The sequence below is a fragment of the Grus americana genome, chromosome Z, assembly GCF_028858705.1.
Source record: "Grus americana isolate bGruAme1 chromosome Z, bGruAme1.mat, whole genome shotgun sequence".
NCBI lineage: Eukaryota > Metazoa > Chordata > Aves > Gruiformes > Gruidae > Grus > Grus americana.
The window spans coordinates 46,269,833-46,291,169 of record NC_072891.1 but is presented as its reverse complement, the minus strand read 5'-3'; the positions used below and the strand labels follow the sequence as shown (position 1 = coordinate 46,291,169).

The following is a 21,337-nucleotide window of genomic DNA, read 5'->3' as shown; positions in this document are numbered from 1 at the left end:
GAACTGTACTAGCACATTTTCAAAGCGAGGTCTGGGGTTTAGCCTACACAACTCACGCATACCTTCATGAGTCATGAAACTAAATTCTCAAACAGTCTTAAAAATTGTCCTTGTCATTTTAACCCTATACGTATACTCGTGCACAGGCGAATTTACTTTTACAATAGATTGTTTGATCAGAACAAAAGCATATAAGGTCAAGACAAAGCTGCTTAGCATGCATCTCGAGCAAGACTGATGACAGTGCCTTTTCTGTATTGCACTACTGCCTGCAAGACCCAGTTGCAGACTAGATCCCTCTCATGTTAGAGGCTGTACAAAGAAAGCACTAAATGGCCGTACGTGTGTGATACTGTTATTATCAAAGTAAATGTTTTTGCTATACTGCCATCAGTAAAGTAAGCCTACTCGCAGCAATGATGGGAAGTTGTAAGATAAAATCTAACTTTAGAATAGGATTTTATAGCTATTTAATAACTAGTTAATGGAAAAAGGTTTTGAGCTGCTGCTTATTAATCCCATCACAATCAAACGGACTCTATAGCAATCTATAGGTTTCTTTCTACGCACCTCTCACTCCCATTTTTAAAGTCATACCATCTTGCAGTGGTGTCCTAGCTGTATGGGTTGACCTTTCTTGCTAGTTCTCCAGAGCTGACCCAGCATGTGCTTGGCAAGTCCCTTCTCTACTTTCCTCTGTACTGTGTGGAATTGCGTCACCGAAGAAATATCAAGTTAGCAGAACAAAAGGAAATAACCAGAAATGCAATTGTTGTATTGTTAACTTAAATGCTTCATTTTCACTCTCTCTCAAACTGTGTGAATTCTCAAAGTAATCAGACAGCTTTTCATTCTGGCACAAACTTCCTCTGTCACCCAGGAAAAAGCTTTTTTCTTCAATTTTCTTTACTTGCCTACCTACTTCACAAAGCAATTACATTGATTAGCTAAAGCTTATTCCGAATTTAGAAGCTGTGGGAAACTATGCAAATGATGGATTAAATTAATTTTTAAAATGTAATAGTTACCAGTCATTTTAAATGGTTTTATTGCCTGTATTTTTGGCATGGAACAGAACGCATATGGTAAAGAACAACAGGGATTAACCATATAAACAGTCACTCAGACTCATTTTTCAGAGACTTACACAAAGGCAGTCTTTTGTGGATATTATGCTGTTTCTGCATCATGCTCTGTAGTGTATATCTCACCAACAGAGGAGTTTCAGGTCAGACCTTCCTCAGACCGCTAATAAAGCTGGAAAAGCCAACCCCTCTTTCTTCTGTACCTTTACAGCAGAAAAGACTTTTAATTGTGCTGATAAACACTTGAGATTATCTAGAAATTCTGAATTGAATTATGTAAAGTTAAAATTACCAGAGCTCAAAAAATGCCAGTTAGACTGTCACAGATGATCCTCTGTGACACTGTCCGTGTAACTCATCCCAAACAACAGGATCTGAAAAATCTGAACATGTTGTACTTTGAAATACAGCAATATCACTAGGTATTTGAACTTTTTTTTTTTTTTTTACATGATGAGAAGTGATAGCAAAAGTACTATTCAGATAGCGTATTCTTTGCTCTGCTTGCCTGGTAGAAACTTATGAATAAGTAACAAATACACAGTTTTTAAAATTACAATTCATTATTCGTATTTGAGAGGCACATGGACCTCCTTTCCAGAATTTACTGTCTGCACGTTCAGTGCTTTGTCACCCTACAGAAAACTGCTAAGGTGCTCACTCACAAGAGCCAGCCTCACACGAAAATGCTGACAAAGTTCGTACTCCCACGAGAGGGCAGTAGGCAAGCACGGTACAGGAAAATCCCTTCGCACTGGATTTTAATTAATACCGACCTTATAGTTCAATTCTGCTTATTAATCATAGGGAAATCTGTAAAATTGTCAGAGTAATTTAATGAGTAATAACAAATGAATCCCATTTTACAGCTACTATACTGAGAATTTTTTTTTTTTAGCCAATTCGTACTCTTAATTACATCCCTTTGAAGTCTATGCCTTCTGGTATCTTTCACCTGTGTCCCAAGATGTGAAGTGCTTTGCTACCACACTTGTAAATAAATATTCTGGAATGCTGTCCCAGCATGGGAGATTCACGTAGGTGACATGAAGCGCTTCCTGAAAAGGAAGAGGACAAAAGATGGACTGTCTGGCTAGAAATCGGCCTGGTAATTTCCCATGTGGAACTCTCCCCTGCCTGAAGCTCTGCACGTGCTACTGCAGTTCCTCCCGATCCGTCTCCTGCAGCAGCCAGGACCAGCCTCAGTCATCCCCTTCACACTGCTCCAGCCCTAAACCTCATGGCATAGCAAGGCACAGAGCTTCTGCACCGGGGGAGTCACGCTGCCTTGCGAGTGATCTCGGTGTGACTTGCTGGATCCTACCCTCCGTCCACCCAGCCGGCACCTAATTTCTGCAGCTGTGAGACTTTCGCAAAATAAATAAATAAATAAATAAATAAATAAATAAATAATCTCAGCAAAAGTGGGTTCTGAAGCTGCCTTTCCCACATGGACACTTTGGGAATAAAAGGCCTTTGTGAAGGGGTTTCACTCCTTTTTGGCTGTCATTTGAACCTACAAGAGGCAACCTTCATAATAAAATACCTGGGGATTCTTATCAACATGTGTCTTATTTTCAAAAATAATTACACATTTGGAATTTTATGTGCTGGGAGAAAAGTTTGTTTCAAAGAAGTTGTGTTGTTTTGGATGCCTATGGTTCTAATACAGCTGTGAATCATGTCTAGTTGAATCTCATCTGTTTGCAAACAAGATCGTGTTTTCTTCTGTACAGAAATGAGCAATGTTTAATCAACCAGCACTGACCTTCCTTCTCAAATGCCACAAATTTGTTTTCAATAACTGTTTAACTACTGATTTCTAAAGGGGAAGGTTCACAACATGTAGAGCCTACTTTTAATCTTACACTGATTTTTTTGTTACCACAGCATGGTTGCTGTAGGGCTGCATATAGGTCTTAGGAGACTAAAATTTTAGTCTGTATTCCAAACGTCTTCTGACACTTGGGTTATATCCTTTTTCATTTTGCTTCTGACATCTTTCTTTGTTGTCTTAAGATATGTGAAAATACTGACAAAGAGGAAAAAAAATAAGTCCATGCTATAACACTGGCTAAGTTAGTGCCTTTTCTCTTAATAAATGCATGCTTGAGAATTGATCAGAATAATCTCAGAATACACCTATATTGCAGTCTCTGGCTAGGATAGGCAAACTTAGCTAGATAACTTGGCTAGATAGCCACTCGTCCCAGCAGGGAACTCATTGCAGGCTGCATTCTGCCCAAAAAGGTGGGTAAGTATCAGGCAATCAAAAAAGCACTAAACTTTACATTCTCACAACTTGTCTACCCTCAACCATTAGATCTTAATTATTTATTGTCAAGTTAACTTTCTACACTATAGTGGAACCCCAGAAATGACCAACGTATGCACATGTTCTAAGGCCAGGGGTGTAGAAATGGGTTAATCTATAGTATATTGAGTTGCTCTGCAGAAGATTATAGACATGCTATATCTCCTAAAAATAATTATGCTACTTTCCCACAGTGGAAAATGCACATGTGGATGGACTGGCGTGAAACCAGCATCCTTTCAAATGATTGCTTTTTTCAGTTCACCGCTTGCTTGTTTATACCTGGCTTCAATGGTAAGAATGGAGGAGTAAAAGTCTTGTCCCACTCACCTCGCCAACTCCAAAAGGACACAGGTTTCACCTCAGAACTTGAGGAGAGTATGCCTAGCCCTGTGAGAGGTCAGTTCTCCTCAGGCATGGATACCAAAACCTTAGGTTGTGACCATTTCAAACCATCTTGGCTACTTTACACTTAAGTACAGCTCTTCCTGCAGGTTACTGATGTATCTGTTAGGGTCTTCAAAATTAAGGTAAATTGTCCTAAATCAGCAACCCTGGGATTTGTTACCGTAACTCATATATTCCCAGGCAGTCCTAGCCTACTGGCTTTTACCCAGTTTAAGTGCACTCATCCAAAATGTTATGGGATCTTTGCTATTAATTGTTCTCAACTATTCAGACTGAAGTAGCTGCTATATAGGTGGTTGTAAAGCATTGCTTACCCTTAAAGAAAGAGATAGTTTCAATGTTTTGTAAATTTTCCAAAATCCACCTGCGGCTCCAAGAACATTTTTATGATGCTGGGCTGGTAACCACTTGCCAAAGACTGAAATACCCCATTTGGAAGAGCATTACAGGTACCTATGTCTAGTATCTTTAGCATTGTCTGTAATTCTGGGCATGGGTAAATTAGGCCTAAGTTGTGCGCAGTTGCAGAAGACATTTACACATACCTTTGAAGTATGTAATGTATAGATGTGCAATGCGTTTTGCATGAAGAAGGAACATACGTATGTGAAGAGGTGCACATCTTAAAAGATTTTTGCCCTGCGTTTGACACCACCTGGAATTATTTCAGTCTGCAGTTTCAATTTCAGGAATTGAGACTGTGCTTATCCAGCTCACAGATGTATTCTAGTGAAAAGTAATCAAAATTTATTGGATTTACCTCCTTAGATAATGCAAACATAAACCCATGAGTAGTACAAGAAATCTACTCCATACAGAGTGGATCGTCCATATCCAGATTTGTGTTTATCAAATTATTGTGTGAAAGAGTGTATCTAGGGTCTGAAAGGGTGTATCTGGGGTCAGGTGTTTGGTGCACTTGGTTTCACTTAATAGTGCCTGGATTCTTCTGATCAAAAACTAGCAGCAAAACATATTGCTTGATTTTGCTGCCAGTCAGGAAGACTGGAGTCAAAAGCAGTGAGATTCAGGAGGGTCTAGTTTCTCAGGTGTGTTTTGCAGCAGTATTTGTATGAGGTGCATTGATTTCTGGCTGTTGGAGTGGGACTTGAGCTACATTTTTCCATCCAACAGGCTTGGAGAGTTTGTTATAAAAATTTCCTTGGGTCCAGCTGCCCGTGGCTGTTTTCTTGCAGCTTTTTTATGGTGTTGGATACTTTGGTGCACGTGGGGTTAGCATGATTTCTTTAAACAGAAGTAGTTAATACTTGACAGAATTGGTAACTAAATGTGTGTTTTTCCCGTACGGCTGCGTCAGGACAAGAGCGTTCCCGTGAAGCAGGAGACACTAACCTTGCTCTGTAGGTTGTGTGCAAGTTCACCATAACCCAAATGCCACGACTCGGGAGTTTTGCAATCAAGCGGTGAAACTAAGCGGACTTCTCAATTTTTGGCCGCGCTTTCAGGAGCAATGAGCAGTGAAGTGCCACCATTGCAAACACTAAAAGCCAGCACCACGCCTGCTTCAATTCACTTTCTGTGCTATTCGCATACCGGATACCTCAATCACAGTTCCTCCCGCCCTCCACAAATGCATAGGAATGAGACACGATTTGGTTAAAAAAAAAGAAACAAAACCAAAAAAACACAAAACAGCGGGTGGGGAGGTGGAGCGGGAGCGGGGGGAGGTGGAGCGGGACCCCTCTCTTTGTCCTTATCTCCATCCTCGCCTTCCTCCAGCCTGGAGAGATGAGGGGGTGGCCGGGGGCGGGGGGTAGGCGGCCAGAACCCCGGGGCGGGGGGATACCCCCCCGCCCCGGGGTTCTGGCCGCCTACCCCCCGCCCCCGGCCACGCCCATGCCACGCCCATGCCACGCCCCACCGGGGGCTAGTGGCGACGGAGACTGCTCCGGCCCCACTTTCCCATCGCCGGCACCATGACGGACCGCTCCGCTTTCGACACCAATGTCATCACCATGACCCGTTTCGTGATGGAGGAAGGCAGGAGAGCGAAAGGTACCGGGGAGTTCACGCAGCTCCTCAACTCCCTCTGTACGGCCATCAAAGCCATCTCTACCGCCGTCCGTAAAGCGGGCATCGCCAACCTGTAAGTCCCGGGATAGCGGGGGGGGGGGGGGGGGGGGGGCGGGAGGGAAGCGTCGGTAGCATCCCGCACCTCTCCGCATCCCCGCGGGTGCAGGGTGGGGGGGTGTCACCCGAAAGGCGCGTGAGTGGTGTTGCATCCACTCACCCTCTTGCACAGAGCTGTAAGTAACTCTTTTTGCATCTTCAGCTGTTGTTTTTCTCAAGCAAAACAGATCCCAAGACTTTTTAATAATATAAGGCATGCCATCTTTGTGACTGATGCCTGCTGCTGATGGACCTTCGTGCAAACCCTCAGCAGGTCTGGGTGCTTCAAAGCAGAAGACCAAATGAACAGACGGAAAGACAAATTCAGCCAAAATATGGCTGAATTATTGCTCATTGTAGTCAGTAGCTCAATATCAAAGCACCATTTTATGCTATGAGGTGTTTAATCAAATTCAGTGGGTTGGTTTTTTGTTTTGTTTTGGGTTTTGTTTTTTTTTTTTTGTAGTGCGTCATAGCAACTTGAGTTTCTCTATGAAGCTTTGGTTGTCTAAGGCCTTTAGAAGGAGCATTGGTTAGGAGCAGTAGTGTCTGTAGTCAGCCAGTCAGAGGGGAGCTGCTCTGGAGATGCATCAGAAGGAAATTAGAGCTCTTGAAATGTTAAATAACTGAAACTGGTTGTAGGTAAATAATCTCCCTAAGTATTTTACACATTGTGGACAAGCCAAACTGTATGCTGATCAGGACTTTAGACATGGACTGCTTCATTACTTAATGGAAAATGTAGTAGGGAGAAAATGAATTTGCCTCTACAAACCATGTAGTGGAAAACACAATAAGGAAAAGGCCTGTGGCATTTACTGCAAAATGTATCAGAGAGCTGAAAAATTTGATGAGTGAAGATGATGAAGAACCAAGTGCAAGAGAGAATAAGAATCCTCCACTTTACATATACTAGAACTATTTTTCTCTGTCTTGACTTCAGACTTTATATAACTGTGATAGTTTTTTAATTGCTATGTGCTAACCCTTTCACGTGCCTCCTATGTCTGTTGGTAAAGACCAGGGTTTCCCATCTGTGTCCTGATTTGTGACAGTCTAAAGTCCCGTTCCATACGTGTCCTACGTGTGTGTCTGTTGACAGCTGCTCACAGGTTCGATACCTGTGCTGATAGCCTTGCCTTATGATCGATCCCCTATGGTGGATTTGACTCTCCACCAGACCTGGTGTAAGCAGCTTCAGGCTTATGAGCCTCCTTGAGCACTACATCTCCCACTGTGGGACTGCATTTTGCAACCGATGGTGGGATTTTGTTTGGCTGTCAGGGGATGTGAACAAGCAGGGATTGCCATTTCTTTAGATCGTCCCCAGGCTCAGCTGCATGCTCGGTGCTGCCCAGCAGCAGAGGTGCAGAGCAGCTGGGGAAGCCACAGTCCCTTCCCAGGTGCAGTCTCCGTGCAGGGCACCGTGCCGTCCCCTCCCAGGACTCCCCAACAGACGAGGTCTGAGAGCTGTTGCTGCTGGCCCAACGGAGTTTTTACTCTAAGGATGAGGATTTGTGCCTCTGCTCGCAAGCGTAGCGTCCAAAGTACGCTCTTTTCTAAAAGCACTTTCACACTTGCAGAAAAATGTTCAAGCCCCTGTAGCAGAGAGAGAGAGAAGGACAGAGAATTATGCTAGGTCTTTTTCTTTGTCTCATGCATCAAACTGAGTAAATGCAGTACATCCAAAGTAGTGTGTTCAGCATTATTATGAAAACCTGAAATACCAGAATTCAGCTAATCAATGAATCGTAGCTGAAGTACGTAAGAGTCGTCTGAATGTAAGCAGAGCTGGCTATTGTTTTTCTCTCCCAAGAGCTAAATTTCCCCTCTCTCTGTTTTGCATGCTTTCGAAATCACCTATCACAGGGTCTCCTGGTACTTCCTGATGCCGGATGGTTTGATTCTGATTAGCTGGCAGGGTTTTCTTTGTGTTTCGTATTTGTATTTCTCAGTTTTATTCCCAAGGAAATGTTTACTACTTACCATCGAAACTGTAAAGTTGAACCATAAAAACGTCGATTTATCTGTGAGCAGTGTTCCTACTGCAATCTGTACATCACATTGCCAACCAGGAGCAAATTGCATAGGAAGTTACAGTGTAACTAATGTCGTCAGATTCATTGTTACTTTTCAAGTATAAGTTTTCTAACAAAGGCGTAGCTTCTAGGGTATGCAGCTGTAATATCTGAGCCTTGGATTCCGGGGCAGTATTTAGGTCTACAAGTCAAGAGCTCGTTCAATAACACAATTACTGTAATTCAGCCTTCACAGCCTGCTCTGGCTCTGCTTGCCTGTAGTTTAGGGATTATTGACAGGTGATTCCTTGTTTTGTGTTCCTTATATTCAGTGCCTTCTAGATTTGCCACCACAGCTGACGTTAGCAGGTCTCAGCAAGAATCCACTGGACAGTAAATAAAAACCAGGCTTAGAGAACTGACATAGCATCCAAAAGTGCTGTTTGTTTTACAAATTTAAGGTTGCCAGAAACAGGGCGCATTGGAAGACGGAGCGCCCTGTTCTCACGAAATGCTCTCTCTTGCCGTTGCTCTAGCTATGGAATTGCTGGGTCTACCAATGTGACAGGAGATCAAGTAAAGAAGTTGGACATGCTTTCCAATGACCTGGTGATTAACATGCTCAAGTCTTCCTTCAGTACCTGTGTTATCGTCTCAGAAGAAAACAAAGATGCTGTGATAGTGGAAAATGAAAAAAGGGTTAGTAGCTTTAAAGGTTCTCCCAGCTTTATTTCAAATCAGCCTTTTCAGGTGTATTGTTTCAGATCTGAGAAACTGAAACTGAGCTAAAAATGTCCGAAAACATATGCTTTTCTGTATTGGCAAATGAAGGGGGGACAGGTGCAGAGAGTGTCAGTCAACACTTGTCCTGTTATTTCTGCTCTCAAGACTGATGTTTGTTGGTTTTATTTTTTTTTCTCTGTTGTTCCTCCCCACCTTCATTTTTGCCCACCCTTTCCTAATTATGGAGGAAACTTATTTCTTGTTTATCCCATCTGATCTCTGGAACTATGCTCCGAGTCAGTCAAGCCCTTTCGTAAAGCAGCTTTGTCAGTAGAACACTGGGGAGCTCTTCTATGTAGGTCAAATTCTTTAAGTGAAGCAAATTCTCCTTGAAGCCCATGAAAGACTTAGCAACAATGAAATAAAAATAATTTTTCCTTATTTGTTATTATTTATATTACCAAGTCTGCATGCATTTGTTGAGTGATAGTTCCCTCTAGCTCATATTTTGGTGTGATGATGTAGAAATCTGAGTAAAAATTTAGTGAAAACAAAAAACTAAAACATAATGTAGAAAATATAATAATGTTTGCTTTGTTAAAGCAGTTATCTTTTTCTCTCTCTGTTGAGAAATCTTCAAAATTGATCTTGTAGGCATTGGGTGAGCAAAGGTTGCTTTAGATCTGAACAACTATGATTTTAGATCCTCAAAGATCACTGAGGGAGGCTCAGTGTTAATGCTTTTCTAAACTGAATGTGAGATAATATGGTGTTTTTATCAGAATTCCTACCTAGAATTCCTACCTGCAGAGTAGAGCATTGCTGGACTTAAATAAGCTTCTGGCATGCAGGGTGAAATCAAATGAAAAGCAAATAAACACTATTATTACATATGATCATTACAATGAACGTGAATAAAATAAGGGGAAAACAAGCTATATAAAAGACACAGTTGATTCAACTGTTTTCCCTGTACTGGCAATTTCCTGTACTTATAGGAATCCTTAACACAGCAATAGGCAGGGACCCTTTTGGGGGTGGAGGGGGGCACGCAGGGGGGAGTGGGGTGGTAACCCCAAAAACCAGGGTAAGACAACAGACTGGCTAAGGTAATTTCTGAGTATCTGTCCATTCAGAGCACAGTGTTTCATTAAGGAGTTTAAAGTGGAACATGCAGCAAAGTGAAATGTATAGTTTATGAATGTCAGGTGTTAAAGGCCTTTTTAATATCTCTAATTTTAGCTCTACATGAAAAAGCCTGACCTTCTTCCCTTGTCTTTTTCCTTATAATTCAGAAAGCCATTTTGTTAGAGATGAGAAAGTGGAGCCTAAATGGTAGATATTACAAGATGCCTATGAAAATGGATTGGCATTAATTAAATAAAAGAAGTTAAACTAATAATTAAAAAGTATTCTCTTTTTTATATATATATACACACACACATATATATATATAAACCTGTGTAGGAAAACTTTACCTTTCCTGTCTCATCATCTATTACTTTAAAGATTTCCCAGGTTCTGCTGTGGCACAAATCACACAGTTGTAATCAAGAATGAAATCTGGGCCAAAGAACTTCGAACATTTGAGTTCACTTCCTTCAAAATCTATAAAAGCCTTTTAGTTTATATTGTTTTGAAAGTCTCTGAGAAAACTGAAGTAGTTTTATTTGGGGGAAGTGGATAAAATAATGTCACTAAGCTGCTTGTTCCCTTTTTTTGTATTTTCTAGGGTAAATACATAGTCTGCATAGACCCTCTAGATGGCTCATCGAACATTGACTGTCTTGTTTCCATTGGGACCATCTTTGCCATCTATAGAAAGGTAAAATGCTTTCCTGTAGGATAGAAAAACTATTGTATTTTGATGAACTACAATTGCATGTGAAGACTTAATAAAATCTAACTGAACTTGTTTGTAAAAGAGACTTTCAGGACCAGCTTTAAGTTAAATCTGCTGTTTCACAGACACTTGTATGAAACATTAGTGAGGCGTTGGCATTACATCTTAGAAGATGAGGTACCTATACATACATGGAAGCCTGGCTGATATTATCCCTTACAAACAAATCAGGTCTTAGATTTCATGAATATTTGTGCTGAGACAAAATACCACATGGTTGGGGAATGTGCTTTCTTGTTCTCTGTACTAATAGTCCTGTTGGCCTGAGGACAGGCTTCAAACACAAACTGGAGCTGAAACATGGCATGTGCATTTGAAATGTCTAATTCACACTGAAAGGTAGAAGCCTTGTCTGAAGGAGCTTGAAATACCGGACTTACATGTCACAAGATGGGGGGAAAAACTCAGTCAGATAAAACACACCCAAATGAGCATTTTAATCATCTTTTGTATGTTGTCATACATCCCAAAGTGACTACTTTCAACTTTATTCTTGTATGAAGCAAAACAAAATATCCCAAGTACTTTTGATCAGCTGTGAACTCCGTGAGTCATGTTTCATTGCTTCCTTTTCAACTGTGCCTCGGAGTTTTCCTCCAAGCTATGTTCATCATCACCTGCAAGGAGGTGCACAGCTCTATATTATCTCCTTAATCCTTTCCTGCTTCCTGCATTCCAACTAGGCTTATACAAGAGCATTTCTAGATCAATGTGTTTGTCTCCTCCGTATAATTTGTATTAGCGCATCCAGTAGGAATCTCAGTGGTGGATCGTGGAAGCATTTGTGCCACCTCATGCATGGATATGGAGTAAAAGACCATTCCTATCCCAGAGAGTCCAGTTACATAAGAACTATTGAAATGAAGTAAAGTTGAGTGTGCTCCTTCCTATTCTAGGTGTCCCCTGACGAACCTTCTGGGAAAGATGCTTTACAACCAGGGCGCAATCTTGTGGCAGCTGGTTATGCTCTCTATGGGAGTGCCACAATGCTGGTACTGGCCACTTCTGCTGGAGGCGTCAACTGTTTCATGCTGGATCCGGTGAGAATCTCTTCTGTTTCTTTGTTTCCTTATTAGGGATAACAAGGTACTGTCCAGAAGAACTGTTTGTCCCCCCAAAAAATCAAACAAAGGAGCAATTTTCAAGCTAAGGTGGAGAAATGAAGTACACTTAATAACCCATCAGCAATAGTGTCAAGAGACTTTTGCATTCTGCCTGCTCGCTGCAGCGGTGCTGTGCATGATTCAACAACGGGAAGACAGCCGAGTCAGTGAAGCAAATATACAGCATGTGCCAAATCATGTGATATTTAAAATGAGCTGTTTCCTGCAATGCAGAACACCCTTTAAGAATTGTTTGCCTTTTCCTTAATGCTAGGACCTTATTAAACCAGAGAAGCAGAAATATTTAACCTTCTTCTGTGTTTTCAGATCCTACCATGATGTGTAAAAGAGTAAGTGACATGTGTGGGTGCGTTTCATGTTCTAGCACACTTTGCCTGTACAGGTTTTAAAATAAAATCATACTGATCATAGCAGAAAGTAGTTTGCTTTAGTGACCCGTTTTTTTGTAATCAGTTAGTGAGGCTGTACCACCTGCCAGTATTAATTTTTTAGAATCTGGAGTGGTCAAGCAGCAGGAAATAAAACTTGGTGTTCCCTGTTCAGTAACAGCTTAAGTAGCTGCATATATTTTTGTCTATATTCAGATAGCAGATTTAACTTTGAGCATGCATGCATGTGATTTTGTTTATTTTTAGCACTAACTTGGAAATTTACTTTAGTGAAAAATAAAACAGACCATCCCTTGGTTACAGAGATTGGGTCTCTTGACTCCAGGCTTCCAGTTAGCCCAAGCTAAGATGAACTGGAATTTATTAATGTCTACAGCTATTTGAAGATGTCTATGCATTGCATCAGCTGGCACTCTCAGTTTCCAAACTCTTCAGAGCTGTACATTTATTGTAGGTCTAGTAAAAGAGTGGAGACCTAAATAAATTTACAGGCAACAGCATTTTTTTGGCATAGAAAAGTGATAGAGAGCTGGGAATGGTGGTATGAAGAAGCTTGCATGACCCCAGGATTCATGCTCTGTCTCTGGTTTACGGATAAACAAAACACTTTGCATCTAGACTGCAAATACTGCTTTTTCGTAGGTACTGAATTATTAAAGAAAGTGGCAGCTGTAGCCAATTTTTCCTAAATTGTGTGTATGATTGGATTTTGCCTTGGTTTGTAAATAAATGAGCAGTTAACGTTAACAAATTGTTTTTCTTTCTTATTATTAGGCAATTGGAGAATTCATTTTGGTGGATAGGGATGTGAAAATCAAAAAGAAGGGAAATATCTACAGTCTCAATGAAGGCTATGCTAAATACTTTGATCCTGCAGTCACAGAGTATCTCAAAAAGAAGAAATTCCCGGAGGTAAAAGATCCTCTTTCAGATAAACTTTCTGATGACAAGCCACACTCATAATTTCCAACTTTATGATCAATCACTGTCTCATACACAGTTCAGGGCTTGTTTTCCTTTCTTGTCTATTGAAACTGTATCTTCATGTAGGACTGATAATTAGAGCAGCAGTTGATGTGACCAGATATTTCACCATCCTTCAGTACCGTGCTGCAACTCTTTTACACTTTTCTTTCTTTTTCTCTTTTTCTTTCTTTCTTTCTTTCTTTCTTTCTTTCTTTCTTTCTTTCTTTCTTTCTTTCTTTCTTTCTTTTTCTTTCTCTTTGTCTCTCTGTCTGTCTCTCTTTCTTATCTTCCTTCCTGGAGTAACGGTGCTGGAGGCAAAACTGGGTATTTGGTAGCCAAGTAGAGAGGAAGTCTCATCTGGTGATGAAGAAATTTGATTGAAGTGTATTAGATTGCTGCTTCCTCACTGCAGCGTCCGAGGAGATGGAGAGCCGGGTGGGGAGGGCAGTGGGTCATTGCTCAGTGGCAACATGAGCTGGATCTTGAGGGGGCCTCTCACTTGAAGAGCTCGTGTAGTTTCAGGGTCCAATTTGTGGTCGTGCAGTTTCCTGGTGTCAGGAGGCCTGAAGGTCTGAGGAGTAAAAATCATGTCTGTTCTCATGCCTCACGCCTGTCATCACCGGAGTTATTATGTCGCTGATGAAGTGTAAACATTCACTATTGTTAATTGTTCATGTCCCTTCTTGACTTCCTGATCTTGCTTTGAACAAAGACTGGTGTTTTCATCTGGCATTGTGCCAGGCTTAAGGTGTTGTTTATTTAGATATTAAAATGTATTCTCTGGAGTATAATAAGGAAATAATATCAGCAGTCAACTATTGAATTTGTTGTACCGAAAAAGTTGTAGAAGCTGGCAAAAGAAGAAGTAGGAAAGATCGCTTCTTTTGGTCCTTCATAATTTTTTCTGCTGCAAAAGAAAAAAAACCCACCATCAGTTCCTAGCACTTGATCTTTTTTGCTACTAGAAATGCAGTATTTTCCAAGGGTTAGAGCAATGTATTTTCTACTGCTGTTTCTAGAGCACTCACCTATCCTGAAATCTTCTGTCAGTCCTTTTCCTTGGATTTTCCCAATTACAAAATGAGGAGGAAATTGAAATTTTCTCCAAAACTACTTTGAACATTATCACTTAATCACAATATGGAGAAGTTAGATGTTAGGACCTCTAAGGGGGAGGAGACGGAACAGATTACCCTGATGTGCTCAAAAGTTACATTTATTTAAATATCTTTCTGTAGGATGGCAGTTCACCATATGGTGGGAGGTATGTAGGATCTATGGTGGCTGATGTGCATCGCACGCTGGTGTATGGAGGAATCTTTCTGTATCCTGCGAACTCCAAAAGCCCCAAAGGAAAGGTAAAAATAAGCCCAGTTATGGAAAATGTTACATTATCTAGATATTTCACTATCACAGATCAGTATTTTGATTGCAGAACATGTTTTTTATAACTTGGTAGCTTGCATCTCTGGTGTGTGGGTATGGCCACCTCCTGCACACTGTCACAAGTGACAACAACCTGTTGTCAGACAGCTATCTCAGGGCTGCTGCTAACCTGTTTCAACTGTACTGACTTCTCTTTATCCCCAAACATATTCAGATTACGGAACGTACCAGGGATGTGCTGTTCAAACAGGCTTCTTCATACCATTTCAGCCCAAACCATGCTGGCCCCAACCAAGCGAAACATTATAAAGCAAAAAAACCCCACATTACCCTGAGATTCCTATTTCAAGCTAATATGTAAGAAGCCTAAAGGTAACGAGCCCCTTAGGAGAAGCTCTGCCAAAGAGAAAAACACTTGCATCTTGTACTTGGTAACGCTGCTCATCTGGAGGAGCTATGCCTGGCTGCCTCTGCTAGGACGACAGTCTGTCAGGGAAGATCAAACGCTTACAGGCTGACAAGGGGACTGTTTATTCAGCAAAGACCTTTCATCTGTTTTGTAACTGTCCATAAATTATTGCTTCAGGTTGCAGATAAGTTGCCGTTATTCATTAGAGAAATCTAATGGCACACGCAGGGCCAGTGTTTTTCTTCCTTTTCACAGAGGCCTACGTGGTCTGCTGCCTTGTTAAAGGTTGTGTCCTACATACAAGCTTTATCTCTGTGCAAAGAGCACAAGGCAAACATGAGCTATGGAGAAAGCACTCAGATTGGGCAAATCTAGTATTCACTGTGTTTTGTTTGAAAGAAATATCCACATAATTTTATTCTTGAGTCAAAAGCTCATATGAAATATGGGTACCTGGAGTGTTGATTGGTTCTAAATCAAACGCCAAATATATTTACATTTCATGATTCTCAGCATTGCCTGGGCTGACCATTGCCACTGTGATTTTTGTCTTCTAGCTGCGACTGCTCTACGAATGCAATCCTATGGCTTTTGTTATTGAGAAGGCTGGGGGAATAGCAACAACTGGGCATCAAGCAATACTAGATATAGTGCCTGAGGATATCCACCAAAGAGCGCCTGTTGTCTTGGGATCTCCTGACGATGTGAAGGAGTACCTTGAGATAGTCAAGAAGCATTCAGTTAAGTAAAGAAAGCTTGCTGCAGCCACTGTGCAGGTGGGAAGAAATGCCTTCCAGCTGAACCAAAGAACACAGCACAGTACTGCAAGACTGAACTGTCTGACCTCTGTAGCAAGAGAGCAAATGAGCCATATTTTCATAAGATTTTTTTTTTTAAAGTGAAATCTTGTGCAATTGCATTGTGCAATGAAAGGCATTAAAAGATTGCATTAAAGAAAGCATTAAAAGTAAAAGCAAGGGGAAAATATGTTTGCTTTTTCATTTATCATTTGTGATTACACAAAAGCCGCTGTGCTACAAGGAAATACTGTGTTGCATTAAATAACTAGGGAAAGACTCAACTTTCTCAGACAACCTACAGACTGTCGCCAGACTATCTGACTGTTCTCTTATAAAAATCTTGAGGGGAGGACTCAGCAGCCTCTTAGTAAGTGACCTTTCCTAGACCAGTCTTTAGTTCTGTGGCATTAAGTACAAATGCTGATGTGGACACCTTCACATATTGTTTCCAGGCCCCAGAAGCTACCTCAGTCTGGGCTTATCCTAATAGAGAATTAGCGTTTGTGAAACATGTATGTTAGTGTATAACACACACTGTTAATATTGCCAGTTGGCACTCTATCAGATCCAGTTACACAAGGACGGAAAATGACACTTTGGAGGTGGATTTTGAATTGGATAAAGAGCACGTGTAGACAGCTTGTTACCATTCTGTTGTGGTGAGCTAGCTATATTTGCCAGAAAGCAACCTGCTTGCTTGATCAAAAAAATGAACCTATGTGTTGCTAGCAATCCCCACCAGGTGTTTTTTGTGTTATTTTTGGGAGCGTGCATTACCGTGGGAAAGGATTCTGCTGCGCAAGCAGAAGTAAGTTACGAAGATCCCCACAAAGCACACTGACATTTAATATGCTGATTCAGAGCATGCTGCTGGGAACACAACGTTAGTGCTTGGGAGTGAGATGGGCTGTCCAACTGTCTGGGCATGGTTTATGGCCATCGCTCACAGGCTTTTTGAATCAGTCCAAATCCTCAAATCTCTGACATTTCTCACTGCCCACTTACTTGCCGAACTCAAACTAAGGGACGGGTGGATGTCACTGCTGGATAGATTGCCACTCAACGTTCGCTCAAGCCGTGGTCTGGGAGCCCCTGTCTGTGGGTGCAATGAGCTATGAACCTTCCTGCCTGAGGATATTGCACACATCAGATAGTCTGTCTAAGCTTGGTTCTTCTTGTAAAACAAGAAGAAAAGAGCATGTGGGGAACCCACAGGCCATGGTGCAAAGACATGCTCAGTGAGGGCTCACACCCAAAAAAACTTGGGGGGTCTTCTTCTGACACAGGTTGCATTTGGGGCATTTGGAGGCATACTCAAAACCTTAGATGGGTGTAAATATGCATCTGTTCTCCAAAGTGTGTTTCTGGCAGGCACTGAATGGCTTAGTTTCTGCTGAAAATGCTGTTTCTGTTGAGGCTTTGTTAGTGAAGACAGGGCTTTCAGGGACCTGAGCCCTTAAAGGATTGGGACAGTCCTGGAAATCTCCACTGAGCTTTTGTTCTGCTTGTGCACTTGCTTTTTGTGCTGTGAGGGCCTAAGTCTGGCCCTGCACGGGGTCTGGCTCCTCTGTAGGACAAACTCTGCTCTGAGCAATGAGCTCACTGTGGCTTACATACTTTGCCTGATACACACCTGCAAAATCAGGCACCCCACGAGCAGCAACCATGCTGTCTAATTTCTGATTAATTCCCCTCTGGGAGAAGGCTCAAACCTAGATCTCCCAGTGGGGTGCCCTTGTTGCCAGTCTGGGGGCCATCCTGGAAGAAGAGGGTTTACCACCATGACCTGTGAGCACTGTGACGTGACGTGGGGGAAGACTTTGTGCGACCAGACAGCAAGTGGGACAGCCGTGTGCTGGGAACTCCTTGACCAGGGCTTTTCTTCAGAGGCTACCCTTTCCTGTGCAAGGGCTAATGCTGCTTGCTCTTGCTTGCTCTTCACGTGAGCAGCTGAACACTGGGATATGATCATGCTCTCAACTTTGTAAATGAAAAAAAAAAAAAAAAGCAATCCTTGCATCTACTTTGTCTTTTCATTGTGATTTCAAAAGAAAGGGCAAGTATCTCTGTCTTTGATGAGGGGTGAAGGTGCTTGGGAGCAGCTGGAGATGCTTACCTTGCACACTGAAACACTTCGCAAAGGAATTGCATGCTCCTATACCAAGCATTTCCTTACTTGCTGGCTGTGGCACCTACCCCGTAGCACTTTAAAAGGCTCCAAGCTCACTAAATCAGCTACAGCAGGCAATGTGCTGAGAAGAACCCTAAACCTCTACGAAGTTCTGGATGCCGCTCCTGGAGGAAAGTGCATGACTTGTCATGCACAACTTTTTTAGATCCTTAAGTTTTTAATACGACCTGTCCCCAGAGCCACAGCTGGACACATTATTTTTATTTAATACACTAAGCAGAGGACAGTCTGAAACCCTTACAGCTTTTTTCTGGTTTTCCATATATCAGTTTGGACTACAGTGCTTCACTAGTGTGGTGGCACAACTTGACAGAGAGTATCCACAGCAGCTGGTTTTGTCTAGTTATAGTAATTCCTCAGCTGTATTTTGCCCTTAACCTCTTCAGGAATCCCGGGGCTGCATATATCTATTTTTAAGACACCATACTGGCAGCAGGTAAAGGTTATAGAAGGAAAGGCAATACTGCCTGTGTTTGCTAGGTCAGTTTCCAGTGTTTTGGTTTTGCCTGTAGGCAGACATTTTATAGTTAGCATTTTTCACATTGCGAGCTGGGGTTTTCTTTCTATCTGTGATAGATGAACACACATTTGAATGGCATCTGCTTATAGCCACCGACAGGGAGAACTATTCAGTAATCTCCTTCCACAGCCCCCATTCCGGAGCTCAGCCTGCGTGTCGGCGCGGGGTGGGAGGGTTGGTGTGTCACAGTGTCCACCTTCGGTCCCCGTTGCAGTACCACCCACTGCCCTGCTCGGAGGCTAAATTGTGGCATTTGGTGAAAGGTCGATGGCTCCAATTTCAGCCATCGCCATCCAAGCAACTAACATTTCAAATCAGTTAGAAGAGGTGTCACCTTTAAGGCAGAGGGCTAGCCTATATGCCAGTGGAAGTGTGAATCATCCCTGAGAGCTCTTGTGTAATCTTTATATTAGAGGGCAAATCTTCCACGGATCTGTCAAATTGAGGTGTTTATTTTTTTTAACCTTTCTATGCTGTTCCAGCGCCTCTTACGAAGTGGTTCTCAGGCTTATAAAGAATCATCACACATTTTTGAAACAATCCGATTTCTTCCCCGCACACCCCGCAATAAATAGTAATTATTTATATAGCTTAATCTTCCGGTTTAATTATTCAGGTTTTCACCATTCAGTGGGATCACAGTATTTATCAAAACAGGGTAAAGTTTTCATGCAACCCAGTCTCATGCCTTTATCCAAGATTTATTCTTTTTTTTCTCTTCTTGCTCCGCTGTTGGTTGCAATATTTCTGGAAAGCTTGGGTATAGAGTCCTGTTCTTTACATATGAGTGTAAAAGTTAAGTGCTTATTGAAGGAGTGTTATTTGAGCATCAGCTCAAAGCATTGTGCTTTATACGTACTAAAAAGTATCCGGTACCTGTAAAAAGCATTTGGGGATTTTTTCAGTTAAAAAAAAAAAAAAAAGAAGAAGAAAAAGGCAAATAATGGACTTCTTAGCTCTGAGAACACCCTTTGAACCACTAATGCCAAAACAAACTTTCTGTTAGAAGAGGATCTGAACTTTGTCTTTTTGACCAGTGTAAAAGATCACTTGGAATCATCAGTTAAGAAGATCTGCACGTGATGTTTTGACAAATGTTAGAAGCCATAGGCCAACCCCCACCCCATTTCTTATTTGCTAGATTGATTTGGTGTCCCGATGGCATTCTAGCTACATAGCAGAGAGTTTGCATTAAAAGCTTTTTAGCACTGGTCAGGCTGGCAACTGCCATGATGGCAAAATAACATGCAGAATGTAATGGCTGTACTTTAAGCCAACAGATCTGTTTGCATGTATAATGTGAAACCTGTCCCCTTCTTTTATTAATAGCACCACATGCTATCCCAGAGCTCCCTAAATACTTTATATTTTGTTTTTGTACAAAGTCCGTTTGAAGAAAGTCAGTCTCCTAACCTGGCAAAAAGTGCTCTGGAATATTTATCCCGCAATGTGAATGGTATTGTATACTTTTAACTAGACCACAGTGGTAGAAAAGAGAAAAAGAAATCTTCATCACTTCCTTCTTCCACCACTGCCTCAGAGGATGTAGCGCAGAATCTGCCTGTTGCTCCACCTGAGGAGCTCTGTTGGCCAGTCCTTCCTGCTCCTTAGAATAAGATTCGAAAAACATCATCAGCTTCCCAAGCTAAGCCAAGCCCTGATTTGCACAGCCAAGCACGCAGGATGCAAGCAGCGCTGAGCTGTGTCTTTCTACTTGTTGCTTACGCTCAGTGCTGTCAGTCTCTGGGACTTTCGCTTGAGGCTGGTTTCAGAGTAGAAAAAACCTTAGCATTCAAATCACTTTACAGCTCTCAAGTAATGTGTTGTTTGTAGGTGAAGAGATGTTTTTAGGAAATGCTACAGAAATGCTAAAGATTAAAAAAGGAATGCAAAGGGAAATCAAAAATCTTTGCCGACAGCTGCAGTTCCTAGTTACAAAAAAAAAAAAGCTGGATATATGTTTTGTTACTGAATTTTGTTTCTGTCTTCCTGGCCTGGTTTTAGTGCAGTAATTTGGGTTAAATGAACAATAACAATGAAAGTCAATGAAACTTTTCTTCTTTTACTCCAGATTTTCTTGTTTTGCTTGTGGACTTTCCATATCTTCTGCTTACAAATAAGAGAGTGCTGTTAACAAGTAAAATGAAGGCTACAACATATAATTGTTCTTACTGCCTTATCTGAGTGGGAAGATAGTGCTGTAATTAAAATCTGAAATTTCAGTGTTCCAGATAGCACATGCCTAGTTCAGTGACATTTCTGTCTATCTTCACATTAGCATCGTGTGATCCAAATATATTGCTCGGCCATATAATTGCAAACTTGAACATACCTATATTTACATGGTGCACTACAATAACAAGGCCGACGTAAAATTTCATTTTGTGAGTTATGACACAGACAGGCTTAAATCTGATAAGCTTCATTTGTAAATTATTGAAGAGACAATTACTTTGTAACCAAACAAGCCACAGCTCACCAGTACTACTCATTCATGCAAGCCCTATAACATTACAAGTAGACCAGACTAGGAATGAAGTCATTAAAATGGGACTGCAGCAGACCAACTAGCAACATAAACCATCTTTAATAAATGCATGTCTAGATGCACCCTGCACCTCCTGTTGATTCCCCTGGGATGTGCCATACACCTTCAAAGCTCTCCTCTGTGGAGGAGGCCAAAAGGGGGTCAGCAAGCAGGGAATAAGGCGGTATGGGAGGGGAACTTCACTGTCCAGAGTCGCAGCGTGGTGGACACCCTGTGCCTTCATTTCTGGTGCCTTGCAAATTGTGCACTTTTCCTTAGCTATGCTGAGCTTGTTGCTGAGCGGCAGCTACCGGGAAGCAGTTTCCAGCTAGGCGGCCAGCTAGAGTTTTACACCATAAGCATTCTAGCGCACAAGTAGAATACGTTACTAGATCTGCACGTCACTAATTTCAGTGCGTGGGGAGGGCAGCTGAGCAGTGGTTG

At 41.7% G+C, this 21,337-nt stretch overlaps 1 protein-coding gene across 1 annotated transcript; it reads left to right on the top strand.

Moving 5' to 3' along the window:
• Window positions 1-5,712: 5,712 nt before the first annotated feature.
• LOC129199851 (fructose-1,6-bisphosphatase 1) lies at window positions 5,713-15,840 on the top strand. Its single transcript, XM_054810910.1, has 7 exons — window positions 5,713-5,914; window positions 8,492-8,654; window positions 10,411-10,503; window positions 11,478-11,621; window positions 12,869-13,006; window positions 14,299-14,418; window positions 15,413-15,840. Exons 1-7 carry the CDS (start codon window positions 5,745-5,747, stop codon window positions 15,602-15,604), a joined length of 1,020 nt encoding a protein of 339 aa, XP_054666885.1. The 5' UTR covers window positions 5,713-5,744; the 3' UTR covers window positions 15,605-15,840.
• The last annotated feature ends 5,497 nt before the right edge of the window (window positions 15,841-21,337 follow it).